This window comes from Danio rerio, chromosome 15 (assembly GCF_049306965.1).
Source record: "Danio rerio strain Tuebingen ecotype United States chromosome 15, GRCz12tu, whole genome shotgun sequence".
NCBI lineage: Eukaryota > Metazoa > Chordata > Actinopteri > Cypriniformes > Danionidae > Danio > Danio rerio.
The window spans coordinates 19,071,059-19,088,511 of NC_133190.1; the positions used below are offsets into that span (position 1 = coordinate 19,071,059).

At 41.8% G+C, this 17,453-nt stretch overlaps 3 protein-coding genes across 4 annotated transcripts in view; all 3 read right to left on the reverse strand.

Moving 5' to 3' along the window:
• caln1 (calneuron 1) overlaps positions 1-17,453 on the reverse strand; it is a 141,378-nt gene that overhangs the window by 77,936 nt on the left and 45,989 nt on the right. For both annotated transcript variants that reach the window (XM_685807.8, XM_021466346.3), the window contains exon 4: positions 10,906-11,018. In XM_685807.8, coding sequence (XP_690899.2) covers positions 10,906-11,018 — 113 coding nt within the window. The remainder of the gene's footprint in view (positions 1-10,905; positions 11,019-17,453) is intronic.
• LOC141377977 (uncharacterized) overlaps positions 1-17,453 on the reverse strand; it is a 146,763-nt gene that overhangs the window by 66,227 nt on the left and 63,083 nt on the right. The gene's annotated exons all lie outside the window — the stretch shown is intronic.
• LOC141377968 (uncharacterized) lies at positions 414-6,134 on the reverse strand. The gene is made up of 2 exons (XM_073924201.1): positions 1,676-6,134; positions 414-1,238 (listed from the first exon to the last, which is right to left on the reverse strand). The coding sequence occupies exons 1-2, from the start codon at positions 3,904-3,906 to the stop codon at positions 1,235-1,237; spliced, it is 2,235 nt and encodes a 744-aa protein (XP_073780302.1). The 5' UTR covers positions 3,907-6,134; the 3' UTR covers positions 414-1,234.

The following is a 17,453-nucleotide window of genomic DNA, read 5'->3' on the forward strand; positions in this document are numbered from 1 at the left end:
TTGAAAGAAAATCAATGGAAAAAATTTAATATTTATAATATTTAATATTTATTTAAATTTTATATTTATATCTCACCAAAGATGCATTTACTGTATTTGAAAAGAACAACAACTGAAAAACAGCCTAGTCCAAATGTAAACTATATTACTACTTGTAAATGGCAATTTTTTAATGTCATTTTAAAACATTATTTATTCCTGTGATTCAAAGCAGAGTATTCAGGATCTTTGCTCAATCTTCAGTGTCACTTGATCCTTTAGAATTCAAGTCGATTTTTATGATTTTCCAAGTTTTGGAAATCTTGATTTTTAGACATACTTATCAATGATTAAATTCATATTTCAAAACTGATGAATATACAGTGGGGGGAATAAGTATTAAACACATCATGTTTTTTTTTTGTTTTTTTTTTCCTGGGAATAATATTTATCTGGCTAACATAAGATTGAACCATATTGTGGTGGGGGAAAAAAACAACCAAAAATATCTGAAAAAATAACGTAAAATGTAATTAATTAATGTAATTAATGTGAAATGTAACTAGTTAGGAATGCTATTCTAACACAAGGAGGAAGTACTGAACTTTTGAAATTATTTAATCTAAAAAAGTATTTTTTGGTGATAACAGCTTAAAGACGCCTCTTATATGGAGAATGAAGTCACATGCATTGTTCAGGTTTGATTTTTTTCACAGCCTTCAACAGTGTCAAAATCCTGATGGTTCTGTGGGTCTTGTCCATCAAATCTGAGCTTTATTTTGTATTTTAAATTGGATTCAAGTCAGGTGATTGGCTGGTCCATTCTACAACTTTTTTTTTTTAAGATTTTCTTTCACTGAAATAATTTGAGAGTTTCCTTGGCTGTGTTTGGATCATTGTCTTGCTGAAATGTCCACCCTGGTTTCATCTCTTCATCATCCTGCTAATGTAGATGTTAAACTGGAACAGCTAATATTAATTTACAATGAGGAAGGGTTGAGGATTGCTGAAGAACTACTGAGAGATTTAAGTTGCTGTCTGGGCTTTCACTGCCTTTCTACACTTCCCTTTCTTCATGTGTTTAATACTTTGTCCCTGTGTCATTTAATTTTATTGTACATAACTTAATTTGTGAACTAATTAGATTTGTTTTCTTTGCGTATATGGATTTTCTTTTGGTTGTTACCAACATCCAGGGAAAATTTCAAGTCAACAACACCTTTAGAAATATGTTTTCTGAGAAAAACGTCTCGGGTTACGTATGTAACCATAGTTCCCCGAGAGGGAACGAGACACTGCGTCTAACCAGAACGCTAGGGGAACACCTCTTTTATACGCGTCTTGAAGCACATGTGAAATCAATCTAATGTAATTAAGCAGGTGTCGTCAGACCAGAGAGTATAAAAGCCTGTACTGAGCATTCAGTATCAACTTCGAATTTGCTTGAAAGAAGTAACAGGCAGAAGAGAGTATGGCGGAATACGCAGTGTCTTGTTCCCTCTCGGGGAACTATGGTTACATACGTAACCCGAGACGTTCCCCTTCTAGGGAACTTCAACACTGCGTCTAACCAGAACGCTAGGGGAACGCAATACCCACTAGGCCAGACTCACTGCTGACTGTGAACGCACACTACGCAGTGAGAATAGAGGACCCTGGTGAGGGGTCTACATCGAGTTGATAGTGACGCACAAATGTATGTGGAGTCGACCATCCTGCCGCCAAACAAATATCAGAAAGGGCTGAGCCCGAAATAGAAGCTTTGGAGGCCCCGACAGCCCTTGTGGAGTGGGCCTTAACAAATTTAGGTGCAGGGCGTCCAGCAGCCTGATAGGTAAATGAGATAGTCTCAACTATCCAATTACTTATTGTCTGCTTATTTGCCGGACTCCCCCTTTTTGAGGGTCCGAAGCAGACCAGTAACTGTTCACTCTTTCTCCAGTTGATAACCCGGTTAACATATGTATTCAGAGCTCTAACTGGGCAGAGTAAGTTTAACTTCTCTTGGTCCGACGACTGAAATGGGGGCGGGTTAAAGGCCTGTAGCACAGCAGGTCTCGCCACATGAGTGGGCACCTTAGGCACGTACCCCGGTCTGGGATAAAGAAAGGCTTTGGACATGCCTGGAGCAAACTCCAGAAATGAAGGTGCAACCGACAAAGCCTGGAGGTCACCAACCCTTTTTAAGGAAGAAATAGCTAATAAGAAAGCTGTTTTTAGTGTCAGAAACTTATCTGACGCCTTCTGCAGTGGCTCAAATGGGGGAACAGAGATGCCCTCGAGCACCAATGTTAAATCCCATGTCGGTACCCTGTGTGTGCTGATAGGCCTTAGCCTTATGGCTCCACGAAGGAAGCGACAAATTAGCGGATCCTGTCCTAGTGACTCATCATCTAGGGGAGAACGGTAGGCCGCTATAGCTGACACGTACACTCTCAGAGTGGATGCAGCTAACCCAGCAGACAGGCGATCTTGGAGAAATTCCAGCACTGAGGCTACCTGGCAGCTGACTGGGTTCAGCTGGTGTTCTCTGCACCAAGCTGAAAAGAGAGCCCATTTTAGGGAATAAAGCTTCCATGTGGAGGGAGCCCTGGAGCTTAGAATGGTCTGAGCAACCTCGGTTGACAGTCCATTCTCTATGAGGTGGGCCCCCTCAGAGGCCACACCCACAGTTTCCACAGGTCGGGTAGGGGATGAAGTATCATTCCTCCCGCCTGGGACAGAAGGTTCCTGCTGATGGGGATCTCCCACGAGAGACCCGCCAGCAGGGCTATGAGGTCCGAAAACCAAATCCTGGTAGGCCAAACCGGGGCTACCAGCAGTAACTGTACTCAGTCTTGACGGACCCTCTCCAGGACTCCTGGGAGCAGAGCGATCGGGGGAAAAGCATACAGACGTAGCCTCGGCTATGTCTGAACCATGGCAACCAGTCACAGAGGGGCTGGATGCGAGAGAGAAACCCATAGTACGCAATGCGTGGTCTCTTGGGAAGCAAACAGGTCTACCTGCGCTTTCCTTAATCTTTCCCAAATGGACTCCACCACCTCGGGGTGAAGAAGTTTCCATTCCCTGGATCTCACCCCCTGCCTCGACAGGAGATCTGCTCCCATGTTCAGATGGCCCGGGACATACATTGCCCTGATGGACAGGATTTTGTTCTGGGCCCACAGGAGGATCCGATGTGCTAGTTTGCATAGCATTCGAGACTTCAGACCCCCCTGCTGGTTGATGTAAGCGACCACCAATGTGTTGTTCGTGCAGACTAAAACATGATGGCCCCTTAGATCTGGGAGAAAGTGTTTTAAGGCCAGAAACACGGCCATCATCTCCAGGCAGTTTATGTGCCAGTAACGATGATGTTCTCCCCATCGTCCCGCTGCGGGAAGCCCCCTCAGGGTTGCTCCCCAGCCCGTTAGAGAAGCATCTGTCATAAGCATGACGCGATGACAGACAGCCCCCAACACTAGGCCCTGGGACAGGAACTAGGGCATTTTCCACATACTTAAGGCTCGAAGGCAGCGCCGCTAGACCTTGATCATGCGGATCAAGCCCGTTGCTCCCTAGCCCGTCAGAGAAGCATTTGTCATAGGCATGACGCGATGACAGACAGCCCCCAACACTGGGCCCTGGGACAGGAACCAGGGCATTTTCCACATACTTAAGGCTCGAAGGCAGCGCCGCGAGACCTTGATCATGCGGAAAGGATTCCCCTTGAGGGAAAACCCCCTGGATTTGAGCCACCACTGCAGGGGTCTCATGTACAGCAGACCGAACGGAATCACGCTGGCTGCTGCTGCCATGAGACCCAACAACCTCTGAAAGTGTTTCACAGTGATGAACTGGCCTAGTTTGACTCTGTGTACGGTTGACTGAATCGAAGCGATTCATGGCGGGGACAGACGTGCTCGCATCGTCATGGAGTCCCATAGCACACCTAAAGAAATGGTCGTCCTGGCTGGAACAAGCACACTTCTTGCGGTGTTTAACCGAAACCCCAACCTTCTGATATGGGTGAGAACGACATCTCGATGCCAAACTGCCATATCTTGAGTCTGAGCTAGAATTAGCCAATCGTCTATGTAGTTTAGGATACGTATCCCCTGCATACGAAGTGGAGCTAGTGCCGCTTCGACTATTTTGGTAAAGGTTCGAGGTGACAGAGCTAGGCCGAATGGAAGAACCAGATACTGGAACGCTTCGCCCCCGCAAGCGAACCTCAGGTATTTCCTGTGTTGGGGAAGGATGGAAATATGGAAGTATGCGTCTTTCAGGTCTATCGTCACAAACCAGTCCTCAGACGGAATTTGTGACACCACGTTTTTGATGGTTAACATCCTGAACCTGAGGGCCTCGACGGACCGATTTAGATTTCTCAGATCTAATATGGGACGCAATCCACCATCTTTTTTGGGAACTATAAAATACCGGCTGTAAAACCCTGACTCTTTGTCGAGTGGGAGAACACGCTCTATTGCGCCTTTTATTAATAAGGCCAGTACTTCCTGTTCCATAACCAGAGCCTGTTCTGGCTTCACTATGGTGGGTGCAATACCGTTGAAGTGAGGTGGGCGTGCACAAAACTGTATTTTGTAGCCATGTTCTACTGTGAACAGGACCCACTGGGACACCATCGGCAGGTGTTTCCACGCTGCCAAAAAATGTGCTAGGAGTACCAGCCTCTCGAGACTGGCCTCTGGTTGTTCTTTGACCCCCCTGCAGAGGGGGTGGGGCCCCCAATGCCCTCAGACACTGAGGAACGCCCACCCCGGGAGACACAGAGCCCCCCACTAGCATACGTGGTGAGGTGGTCTCTCCCTTTCTCCGCGGACCCTGGTTCAGTGAGAGCGCTGAATGGTGCTCTCGGTGTCCAGGGGGGGCCCTGGAAAGCCTGACTCCCAACACGTCAGGACTTTGTTTTATCCTTTGTACTTCATGATATGAGGAGCTGGTTGACGGCTGGCCCTGACTTTTTGATCTTGGGGGGAGAAAGTCCCCGAGGGAGCAAGAGCGTTTTTTAACTCTGTCGAGGGATTCGGCGACGCGATCAACGGCGTCACCGAAGAGCCCTGAGCTCGATATTGGAGCGTCCATAAGAATAGCTCTATCGGTTTCTGACACTTCTGCTTGTGTCAGCCAGAGGTGCCGCTCAGTAGCCACCAGGGTAGCCATAGATCGCCCCAAACTAGAGGCTGCCTCGTTAGTAGCTCTTAAAGCTAGATCTGACGCCCGAAGAGCTTCTCGAAGCTGTTCGGGTGTTGCTCCCCCACCATCTAGGCACTCTTTAATTAGGTCAGCCTGATATGCCTGCAGCACTGACATGGTGTGCAGGCATCCAACAGACTGACCAGCCATCATATATGCTTTACTGACTAGACCTGATGTTACTCTTAATGGTCTCGACAACAAAGGAGGGACCCTTGCAGATTTTAGATCTGAACGACGATGACACACTAAGTCCTCTTCTATCATTGGCATTACTGTACATGCCTTTTCCCCTAGCCCACGAACTGCTGAATAAATAGCTGTTTTTGGTGTCATTAACCATGCTGAATACGGATTTTTTCATGATTTAGAAACCGCATCATGTAGTTCGGGACAAAAGGGGAGGTCCCTTAGTGGAGGATCTACTCTGCTGGGTAATTCTCTCTCATCCAGCATTCCTGTCAGACGCAGCTGCTGCTGCTCACGTGCTGGCTGCCAATCTATTACTTCGAACCTGTCAGCAGCACGTGAAATCACCTCCACTAACTCCTCATATTCCACTGACTGGGGCGGCAGATTCCCCGACCCTCTTTTTATTTGTTGCTGCGGCGCCTCAGTTTCCTCGGAAACGGAGGACGCCGCCCTCCCACGAGGCGCAGAAGAAACCGCAGAGCGTGCTTCTGACGCTCCCGAAGGAGGATTAGATCTCACGGATCCAGAGAGAGAAAGGACAGAGTCCGTCTCCATCTCATCCGCCAGATCTAGCTGCGAACCCCACGACCGAAGTCGATGCTCAGCCTCAGCACGAACGGGACCCGAACCGCGAGGAGCGTGCGCCACGGGAGCTTTATTAAAGAACTCTCTCCGACTACGCAGCTCTTTACGGGAGAGAACGTCACAGTGTCCACAGTCAGCATTCTCAAATGCTACCAGGGCATGCTCTTCTCCCAAACACTCTAAACACAAATCATGTGAGTCACCAGCCGTAATAAAGCGAGGGCATGGAGGCACACAACGTTTAAAGTTTTTCTCTGCCATACCAAAATAAAAAAGTAAGTTGTCAGTTTTTTTTGTATTTTGTGTATGCAAATCAGTAATGAAAGTTCACAGAAAGAGGGTGTATTTTCACGTGCGTGCTTCCTGAAAGCAAAGAAGTTGATACTGACTGCTCAGTACAGGCTTTTATACTCTCTGGTCTGACGACACCTGCTTAATTACATTAGATTGATTTCACATGTGCTTCAAGACGCGTATAAAAGAGGTGTTCCCCCTAGCGTTCTGGTTTGACGCAGTGTTGAAGTTCCCTAGAAGGGGAATGGTGAATTTTTCAATATTTATTTGCCCAGCTGTATAGGAAGTGCAACTTTTGTTTTTTAAATATCTTTACTGACATTTTTTATTTTATTTTATTGTATCATTGCTGAATAAATGCATTTAGACTTACTGACATTAAACATTGGAACAGTAGTTTACATAGAAAAATAGGTAAGAGAAATCAGTTTTATGTGTGTACAAACTTTACCCACACAAACAGTTTTTGTCAGTCATAGAATGTCTAATGTAATATGATCATTCTAAAGCACAGTCATTTGAGGAGCACTGCTGTGGGCAAATATCCCGTCCTCTAATGACATCCACCAGGATTAGTGAAGTCACACAGGAAGTCGTTCTCCATCCGTTTCGGCTGGAAGTGTATATATAACAGGGAAGCCGTCCTTCATAATAGGAAGGTTGATTCATCCTCCTTTACACAGATGATGGATAGAGCTGTCGCAATGATTCTTTCCCCTCACCTCGGGAATGAGCCACTCATGGGACGAGATTAATATAGACAGATAACACTGCAAGATCAAACACTCCACGTCCAAAACCAACAAAAAGGACACATATCACTTAAATCAGCAGTGAAGGGAATCATCACACTGAGCGCATGCAAAGATTGGACTTCTATGATGTAAAATTTGCTCATTCATTTTCTTTCAGCTTATTCATCAGGGGTCTGGGTCACCACAGCGGAATGAACTGCCATGTCTTTGGAAACCGGAGTACCTGGAGGAAACCCATGCGAACACAGAGAGAACATGCAAACTCCACACAGAAATGCTAACTGACCCTGTGCTGCAGGCCCGTGCAGAGACCATCCAAAGGGCATGTGCAGGTTAAAATTTTTGAAGAGCGGGGGGTTGGGGCGGTGGAGGTGGTGGTGGGGGGTTACGCACGTACTGAAGAGCGGTGGGTGTTGTCGGTGGGGCGCGCGTTCTGATCAGCTGTGTTGTCGCGCGCGTACTCGAGCGGTGTTGTCGCACGCCTACTGAAGAACGGGACCGAGGGTGTGCCGCGTCGTGAGGGCACTTTTGATCATTTTGGAAGGGCACATTCTATCCAAGACTAAAAAGGGCATGTGCACTGCACAGGTTGAGCCCTATGTGTGCACGTGCCTGCTGTGCGGTGATAGTGCTAACCACTGAGCCACCGTGTCGCCATGATGTAAAATAATGTATGTATTTCATAGCTGTTTTACCTTAAGTGCAACAGTAAAATTATGTTTATTAATTAGATTAAAATATTATTTAAAATAAATTATATCATTTTTTTTGCCTTGTCAATTAAATTAAATTAAATATTAATTTGACAATTTTTTTTATAAAATAATCTTTATAATTGATTAGTGTATATATTTTTATTGTACGTACAACATTTTTAAAGAATTCTCTTTCACCAAAACTGCATTTACTGTATTTAAACAAATCAAAACAAACAAACAAAAAACAGTTCAAATGTGAACTATTATATTCATTCATTCATTTTTCTTTGGCTTATTCTCTGATTTATTAGAGGTCGCCACAGCAGAATGAACCGCCAACTAATCCGGCATATGTTTTACTTAGCGGATGCCCTTCCAGTCACAACCCAGTGGGAAACACCCATACACTCTCGCATTCACACACACTCATACATTGAGGCCAATTTAGTTCATCCATTTCACCTATACCACATCTTTGGTCTGTGGGGGAAAGCCGAGCACGCGGAGGAAACCCACGCCAACACGGGGAGAACATGGAAACTCCACACAGAAATGTCAACTGGGCCAGCCAAGACTCGAACCAGTGACCTTCCTGCTGTGAGGCAACAGTTCTAACCACCCAGCCACCGTGCCGCTCACAACTATTATATTATTACATACCATTATCGCTTCATGTTTTCATTTTACAGTTAATTGTTTTGTATTATAATACATTTTAAAATGTCATTTATTCTTGTAATTCAAGGCTTTAGGGTCAGGTCAAAATTTTCAGGATCATTACTCAATCTTCAGTGTTATGTGATTCTTGAGAAGTTAGATTCAAGCCATCTGTCATTTCAGAAGTGTTTCAAGACCTCGCGAATATGTGTTTGATTGACAAGATTGGAAAAAACTCATGTAGCCTTGTGGACCGTGCATTTGCACAAAGGTGTCATGCTGCAAATGGCTTTGGTTTGAATCCTGACTAGTACAAATACTCTGAAATTATAACTTGATGTATTCCAACAATGTTAGTGCTTTAGGACTAAAACAAGATATATTTATTAACAAAGTATGCATTCGGATGTCGGATGTTAAAACAAAACAAGTTACAAGAACAAAGCATTTAAAAACTGATGTCTGTAGCTGCATCACCCTGGATTCAAACCCATTATCTCTGCATGCTAGTCACTACTACGTGTCACTGTAGAGATGGGTTTCGAAACATTTCAAATCTTCGACTGTTTCAGAAGCCTCGCTTTGCCCACCACTAAAGCAAAGCAAAAGAAAGCAAAGGTCAAAAACACGGGAAGGCAAGACAAGGATAACACTTACGTGATGCTCTAATCAGAATCAAGCCTCAGCAAAGTTTGTAGGGACGGCTGACTTAAACTGACGTTTCGATACAGTGTCGAGATCCCAAAGCACAAGTGTTTCGAAACACTGCACCGAAGCATGATCCGAAACACCCAGGTCATGTGACTAAAGTGTTTCGAAACACACAGGTTAAATGACAAAAGTTGTTGTTTTTTTAAACACCAGGTCATGTGACTAAAGCGATTCAAACAACCGGTCAATTCAGAAGTGTTTCAAGACCTGGCGAATATGCGTTTGATTGACAAGTGTATTTTAACAATGTTACTGTTACTGTCAATTTGATCAACTGGTACTTTGCTGAAGCTGTTCCAGTGCAATACATAAAAAATTACCACTAGGTGTCACTGTACAGACGTGTTTCAAAACATTTCAAAGCTTCGACACATTTGCTTCAACTGTTTCAGTGTTTCATGAAGCCTCACTTTGCCCACCACTAAAAGTTTGTGTAAATGTGTGGTTTATATAGTCCAAGTAATCTTTCAATAATGAACTTCAGCTGTATGTGCATCAGTGTCCAGATAACTGTCAGCTGTGGCAGGAGTGATTAGAACAATGACTTCTGGGAGTTGTAGTTCGGTTCAGTGGCAGAATTGTAGTTCTCCAGCAATCTGCAACTGCTAGATCGCTGGAGATTATGAAATGTTTAATGTGAATTAGATAATAATAATAATGTTTTAAATACCATTCTAAGAACAATAATATAACATAAATATATACTTTGTGAAAACGTTTTGAATAACATCCCTGCTGAAAAATCCAGCTTAAACCAGCCTAGGCTGGTTGGCTGGTTTAAGACGGTCGACCAGGCTGGTTTCAGAGGGGTTTTGGCCACTTCCAGGCTGGTTTCCAACCATTTCCAGCCTGGTCACAGCTGGTCAGGCTGGAAATGACCAGCCAAATCCAGCTAAAACCAGCTTGACCAGCCTGTTTTAAGCTGGATATAGCTGGTTTTGGCTGGACTTCCAGCTTAGCTAGGCTGGTCAAGCTGGTTTTAGCTGGTCATCTCCCAGCCTGACCAGCTAAGACCAGGCTGGAAATGGCTGGAAACCAGCCTGGAAGTGGCCAAAACCCCTCTAAAAGCAGCCTGGTCGACCAGCTAAAACCAGCCAACCAGCTTAGGCTGGTTTAAACTGGATTTTTCAGCAGGGCATTACATGGACTAAAAGACATTTCAAGAAAATTGTAAAAAAAAAAAAAAAAAAAAAAAAAACATTGTAAAAGTTAATGAGAATGTTCAAAAAACGTTTTTAGAACCTAAAATCATTAGCTGGGTAATAACAAACTGGTCCGCCTATAGAAGTGTTTGTTTTTATATTTTGTTTTGTGAAATGTAAACAAAAGACACCTCTCCTAGTTTACACGTACACTTGCTATAACAGTTACTAAAAGTGAGGGTGGAGATAATGTTGAAAGCCGCCTCTGTAATGATTCGCTTGTCACACTCCTTCGACAGGGCCAGCCAAGGTCACCAGCTCCTGTCTCAGCCAAACAGGCCTGGCATGAGCTCTGCTTCATCTTTACTGATACCATCACGCAGCGCTCCATCACAATCCTGAAACTTTACCAAGCCCGCCGCTTGGAAAGATCACGCCATGCCCAACACTGCTATCAGCAGCTCAGATCAGCTGAATAACACTCGCCTCATAAATGTCACTCATGTAACATTACCCACACACTGCAGCCCCACATACACCGCCATTCAGATGCTCTCATTCCTGTTATCCAGCCTGGCAGAATAACAAGCACCACTCAAATGAAACGTCTTATGTAATACTGCAATTTTAAGACTCTTTGAAGTGTGGTCCTGCACAACCACTGGTAAATTGTTCTCCACGGCTTCTTACCTGCCAGAATATACTGTCTATTGTGTTTCCGAGGAAGCCTTCCCGTGTTTCAGAGGACAGGAGCTTAGGTCCGAGTATTGTCATGAACTCATCGAAATCCACCTGTCCATCACCTGCAAAACAAACTCAAGTCAGAATCTGGCTCACACATACAAGAAACTGCATTTAGAATAAAAGTAATCATTGTCAATCTAGAGAGTTCAAACACTGTACTGTGGCATGCTTGCTGGTACAACAGTAAACAATGTCAAGGGTTGCTGTGCAGTTGCTAAGGTATTTTTTTTTTACATGTTGCTTTAATATGTGGTTGCCAAGGTGGGCTAATTGTTTTTAAAAATGTTGCTATATGGTTGCTAAGGTGTTTTGACTGTTTTTGCATGTTGCTATGTGGTTGCTAATGTATTTTTTAGCATCTATGGGGTTACTAAAATGTTCTGACTATTTTTAGCAGGCCCATGCACTCGCAATTACCTGAATGTTGCTATGTGGTTTCTATGGATGTCTGACAGTTTTTAGCATGTTGCTATGCAGCTGATAAGGTGTTCTGTCTGTTTTTCGCAAAGTGCTTTGTGGTACTAAGATGTTGTGACAGTATAATGTTGTTATGCAGCTGATAAGGTGTTCTGTCTGTTTTTAAAATGCTTCTATGCAGTTGCTAAGATGGTCTGACTGTTTTTAGCACATGTGTGGTTACTAAGATGTTTTGACTATTTTTAGCAAGTAGCTATGCCATTCTAAGGTGTTTTGTATTCAATATGACATTATGTGGTTGCTATGGAGACTGTTTTTAGTATGTTGCGCTATGCAGTTGCTAAAGTCTTGTTTTTAGCACAATGCAATATGACTGCTAAGATGGTCTAACTGTTTTAGCTTGTTGCTATTGATGAGGTGTTCTGACAGTTTTAACATGTCACTATGCATTTTCTACTGTGTTTTGACTGTTTAATAAGATGTTATGTGGTTGCTATAAAGGTCTGACTGTTTTTAGTATGTTGCTAATAGGTTACTAAGGTGTTTTGACAGTCTATATTGCTATAAAGGTGCTAAAGGGCTCTGAATGTTTAAGAATGATGCTATGTGGTTGCTAAGGTGGTTTGACAGTTTTTAGTTGCTATGCAGTTACTAAGATGATCTGATTGTTTAAACAAGATGCTATGTGGTTGCTAAGATATTCTGACTATTTTTAGTATGCAGTTAGAATGTAAAGGGTGTTTATAAAGTAGGTTGTTGCTAAGGTGTTCTGACAGTTTAAGCATGTTGCTATGCAGCTTCTAAGGTGTTTTGACTATATATTATGATGTTATTAGGTTGCTACGGAGCACTGCTTTTATCATGTTGCTATGTGGTTGCTATGGTGTTTGACAGTTTTAGCATATTGCTATGAAGTTTCTAAGGTGTTTTGAATGTTTTAGCAAGTTGCTATGTGGTTGCTAAGGTGGTTTGACAGTAGCATGTTTTTATGCAGTTACAAGATGTTCAGATTTTTTTAACATGATGCTATGTGGTTGCTAAGATGTTCTGACTGCTTTCAGTATGCATGCAGTTAGAATAGAGTATAGGAACTATGACGTCAATTTGTATGCAAAAACCCGGAAGCGATTTAGCATTTTAGCAGTTCCAGTTCCCTCGTCCCAAAGTCAATGGGTTTTCTCGATGGGGTTTCAGTAAAATCGCTTAAATAAGGTTCGTGGCTAACACAAACTCAAAATACTTTCACATTTTGTTCTACTACATAAAACACATCAGTTACAGCACACTCTTGATTTTTTAAATCGGTTATGCTACTTTAAAAAGACGAATGCTATCAAGTTGCTAAATGGGACTACAGGCGGTGTCGGGGACATTATACGTCATTGAGCTGATCTGGTCTAGAGCGCACCTTGCTCGGGATGGGCGTTTGGATTTGTCTGTTATTTAGGTATTTTCATGAATAGTATTATATAGTTTGTAGTAATTGGGAATTCAGCTATTGTGTGTAGATAATGCCTTCACTTGTAAAGGCTGTCGAGACAGATTCATTTGTTGATCATTTATTTTAATAAACAATATTATGAAGATACTGCTTACTAGTGCAGCCTGCCTTTTTCCTGCTCTCAGTATTGCAAATGTGTGAATAAATGTGTAAAAATACATGCATGTTAACTGTCATTTTAACATGATCAAGTGATTTTTTGTCTTTTTTTCTTCATCTGAACACATTTAACTCTGTCATAACTGCAATATTTACACTCCTCCATGAAATCTATAGCAGATGTAACTGTATGGGCTGCTTTTTATTGTACTTTGTGACAAAAAAGGAATATTGAATGTTGTTTTGTGTCCGTGATGGAACTTGCAGGCATTTGATAGACTTCTCCTCACGCCTCATTGCTGTCGTCTGTAGGTAAGCAGGCTGTGAGGACCCGAGCGATACACTTATTTAAATATGTCTGATGATAATACTATGTAGGCAGATTTGTACACACAGTTTTAAAACAGAACGACTTTAAAGCAAAACAAATATTTCCCACGTAAAAACGATCCAAAAGGCTCATAGGTTTATGTGTTTTGGCGTATTTATTTGTTTATTTTATAGCGTGGATTATAATATAATAAACAAAGAGATAGACAAAGAGATCTTTGTCATGGAGCACATTTCTAAAAATAAGCTTGAAAAGTAGTCTGTAGCGGGGTGGTGCTGACGTCACAGACAAGCGCCCTGAATTCAGTGTAGTCCGTTTATAGCCTAATATTAGGTTTTCAGTTCTTGCGTTTACATTTAAGATCCAAAAGTGCTCAAAGTTGTATTTTCAAGTGAGGATTATCCGACTGGACAAAACATGTAATTGTAATGAACAGTGTTTGACCAGAGCTTATTATTTGCAATCTTTGAAAAGCCTATGGGAAAATCCTATAGGGATTTTCACGAGGGAACCAGTTTTATGCTAGCAGCCGAGTAGCCTACAAAGTGACGTCATAGTTCCTCCACTCTATGTTAAGGGTGTTTATAAAGTATGCCACTGCTAAGGAGGTCAGACTGTTTTTAGCATGTTTTCTATGTGGTTACTAAGATGCTCTCACAGTTTTTTGTATAATGCTATGTGGTTGCTAAGAGGTTCTGACTACAGTATATTCAAGATGCATGCAGACAGAATTTTAAGAGTGTTTGATTAACTGGGTTGTTGCTAAAGTGTTCTAACAGTTAGCAGCATGCCATGTAAAAGCTAATGTGTTCTATGTGTTTTCTTAGCCTGTTGCTATGATGTTACAATAATTTTGAGGGTAGTTGCTAAGGGGTTCTATGAAAAGAGGTATCTAACATGTTTCTATACAGTGTTTTGTTTGTCTTTAACCAAACATAGGTGTCAGTGTTACTTAAGCAAGTAGTGGTTTTGAATATTCACAAAAATGCTTATTAAACACCTTTCCTGCTTGCTGCCCAAACAGAAAAACCTCATTGGTCAGCATCAGACTGACATGTCAGGCTTTTGAAACACCACAAAGCCACACATTGAGACGGCTCTGCACTGTAAAGAATGCTTCATCTTTAAGACCTACTGTTAAACAAACTATACTTCAACATCTGCTATGAATAATCAGTCTAAAAATGAACAAACATAATGTGTTGTTAGCATGCCATTTCACTGAGTGAATGGGTGAGACCTGTGCTTGCAAAATTACTTCCACAAACATTGAAGCGCTCCTGAAGATGAGTCAGACAGCTAAAACAATAATGTGAATCATCATCATCTGCTTTCATCCGCTGGCCAAAATCATCTGCTGTCTGCAGATCAGTGGCCAGCTATCACGACCACTGATGAACGGACAGATGTGCTGACACTCATTAGGTCTAATCAGATGTTTATGTCAGGTTTGTTTTACAAACTCATATTAGCAAGTTCTCTGATCATGATAAAATGATGACTTGACAAAACCTGTGGCTTAAAAAGGCATTAAAAAAACAAAAGTTTTATTTAAAAAGATTTTAGTTGTCATAAAAAATAATGTGGTGTCTTTAATAGAAAGTTAAGCCCCTGAAATCAAAGGCAATGGCTGTTTCTCAATACCAAGTACGCAAAGTTCGGACTTGCGTCCTTGGAAGTTCAGACTTGCCAAGTTCAGATTTGGAAGAACGAACTCCCGAGGATGCAAGGACACAAGTCGGGTACTTCTTCAAATAGATCAGCAGTGTACTTTATAACGTCACTTACCTCACCATGGATTCATCGGTTTCACTGTACATTAACAATAAAATGATTTAATTAATATTATATTAATATTATAAATCTACATTTTTGATTTAAGAAAATGTACACATATATTCATATAAATGTGAATTAAAATGAGTTATTATACACTGACACATGTCTTTGATTCTAAGAATTATTAAACTACAATAGTAATTATACACACAATAAGAAATAAAGACATACACGATAAGAAATAAAGATTACGTCAAACAATTTGGTAAAAGACAAACAGCGTACAACACGGTAACATAATTAAAGACCATTATAAAAGGTAACAAAATAATAATGCCAAAATAATACACCTGAAAACAAATAATAGATTTATAAGACAAAAAACTGTCTGTTAGATATTCACAAGATGTATTAAATATCATGTTTTAACTACAATAGAGTGATGGGGTCCAGCGGTATGTCCGAGATGGCCTGGCCGAAGTAAAGCTGCTCTGGCGGAGGAGCTGATGACGGAGCTCCCGCTGGCAGGCTGGGAGTCGGAGTCCGCATAAGTTGAGCCACATCGTTAAAGATCTTTGTGAATAAACTGCCGATTTGAGTTTAAAACAACTACTTTCTCGCCTAAAAAACTCTTAGAACTTTATTTTGTGACAAAGTAAAAGATTATTTTTAAAACCGTGCGGGTTTCCTCCTCCGCCATTAGCGCTTGCTGGTTACGCTGCAATGCATTCTGGGATACCTGAGCTTCGCAAGTTCAAACAAGTCACCTCTTGATGTATCCTTGGCCAAAGGGGCAGAGCAAGTACACATCCGGAATTTCATCTGTACTTGGCAAGATGTGAACTTTGAATTGGAACAGTACTTTGGCGACTGTTGATGACGTTTCACGAGGACACAAGAACGCAAGTACAGACAAGAACGCATATTGAGAAACAGCCAGAATGTCAAGTTGCTATTTTATGAGCATATGCCAATGAAGCAGAGAAAATATTACTGCTTTACCAATTCATTTCCACCTATACTCTACTCCCTTATACAAAATATGTAAGCCCAAAGAACCTGCAGATTAGTTTTGGTGGCTTACGGGAGATGAAATTGAAGCCAACTGAATTGAGAAAAAAAAAACTGTAAAATAAACACTAAAAAGTAGCAGATTCTGCAAATGCCAGTCTTTTGTGTCAAGGGAGCATTGAAGCTCAATTGTGATTGTCAAATCACATTTCTTTAAACAAAAAAATATTTACTTCTTGGAGTGGGTAAAATTAAGGTAACTTCAATGTAAAGGTTAGTGTAAGTATTTTAGGAACCTAAAATATTATATACACATATGTTCTTTTGTTATATTTTTTAAGTCGTTTTACGTTTGTTTTGTTTTTTTAAGGGTGGTCCACTACGATATCATATTTTAAACTTTAGTTGATGTATAATGTAGCTTTGTGAACATAAACAACATCTCTGAATGTAAGATGCTCAAAGTTCAATGCAAATGGAGACATTAGCTTTTACAGAGTTAGCTTAGTGAAGCCTACAGGGAATGAATTTGAGGACTACAAAAAATACATCTGGGTTAATGAGATCACAAGGGCTTCTGGTTCCGTGCATTCACAACGCACACACACCCTGCACAGTGAAGGGGCATGGCCAGAGGACCTGTAATGTTAAAGGGTCACGAAACACCAAAACACATTTTTTGAGCTGTTGACAGTCGTATATGTGTCCCACACTGCTAAAAACACTATTAGGACACCTATATTTCATTAAAAAGTGTAAATTGGTTGTTTTTGTGTTATTTCAAGCAAATTCGTACTTCCAGTTTGAAACGAATTTTTGAAGCTGCGTCACGGTCATGACATAATAGCCTGTATTCCAGCGTGCAGACTGGGCGTCTGTGCCAGAGTGTGTCTTATTACGTCTTACAGTGTGTTGCATTAATGCATGAGTAAGGCTTGGTTCAAACCAATCAGCGCGCTCTATTGTGCAACTTCATTAATATTCATTACTGTCACAGTGTAGACGGCAAAGACGCCACGTTGTGTTGGCAAAACAAGCGTGAAGTGTTGCTTTTATAGTTTGCTGCAGTTAAGTTTCGTTTTCATTTTGTCTCTGTGAGAGCGCAGACTCACGTGTGGATTAAGTGTACGCGACGCGCGACAACAATAACTTACGTGTCTAAGGAGGATTATTGTTTACCTGAGAGCTGTTCTCATCTGCAAACGCTGAGATCCAGATTGTAGTCTCCTCTAAATAAAGACCTGGTTCTAGTTGCTGGTGATTGTCCTGTCTCTACAGATTTGGTAAGTGAGCGACCAGTGCTCTTTGTTTATTCAGTTCGTATTTTATTCGTATCAAACAAATTATTGCACCGAG

What these genes read in the sequence shown, in the direction of transcription:
- LOC141377968 (XM_073924201.1), bottom strand. Translation starts at nt 3,906, where the DNA reads ATGGGACTCCATGACGATGCGAGCACGTCTGTCCCCGCCATGAATCGC.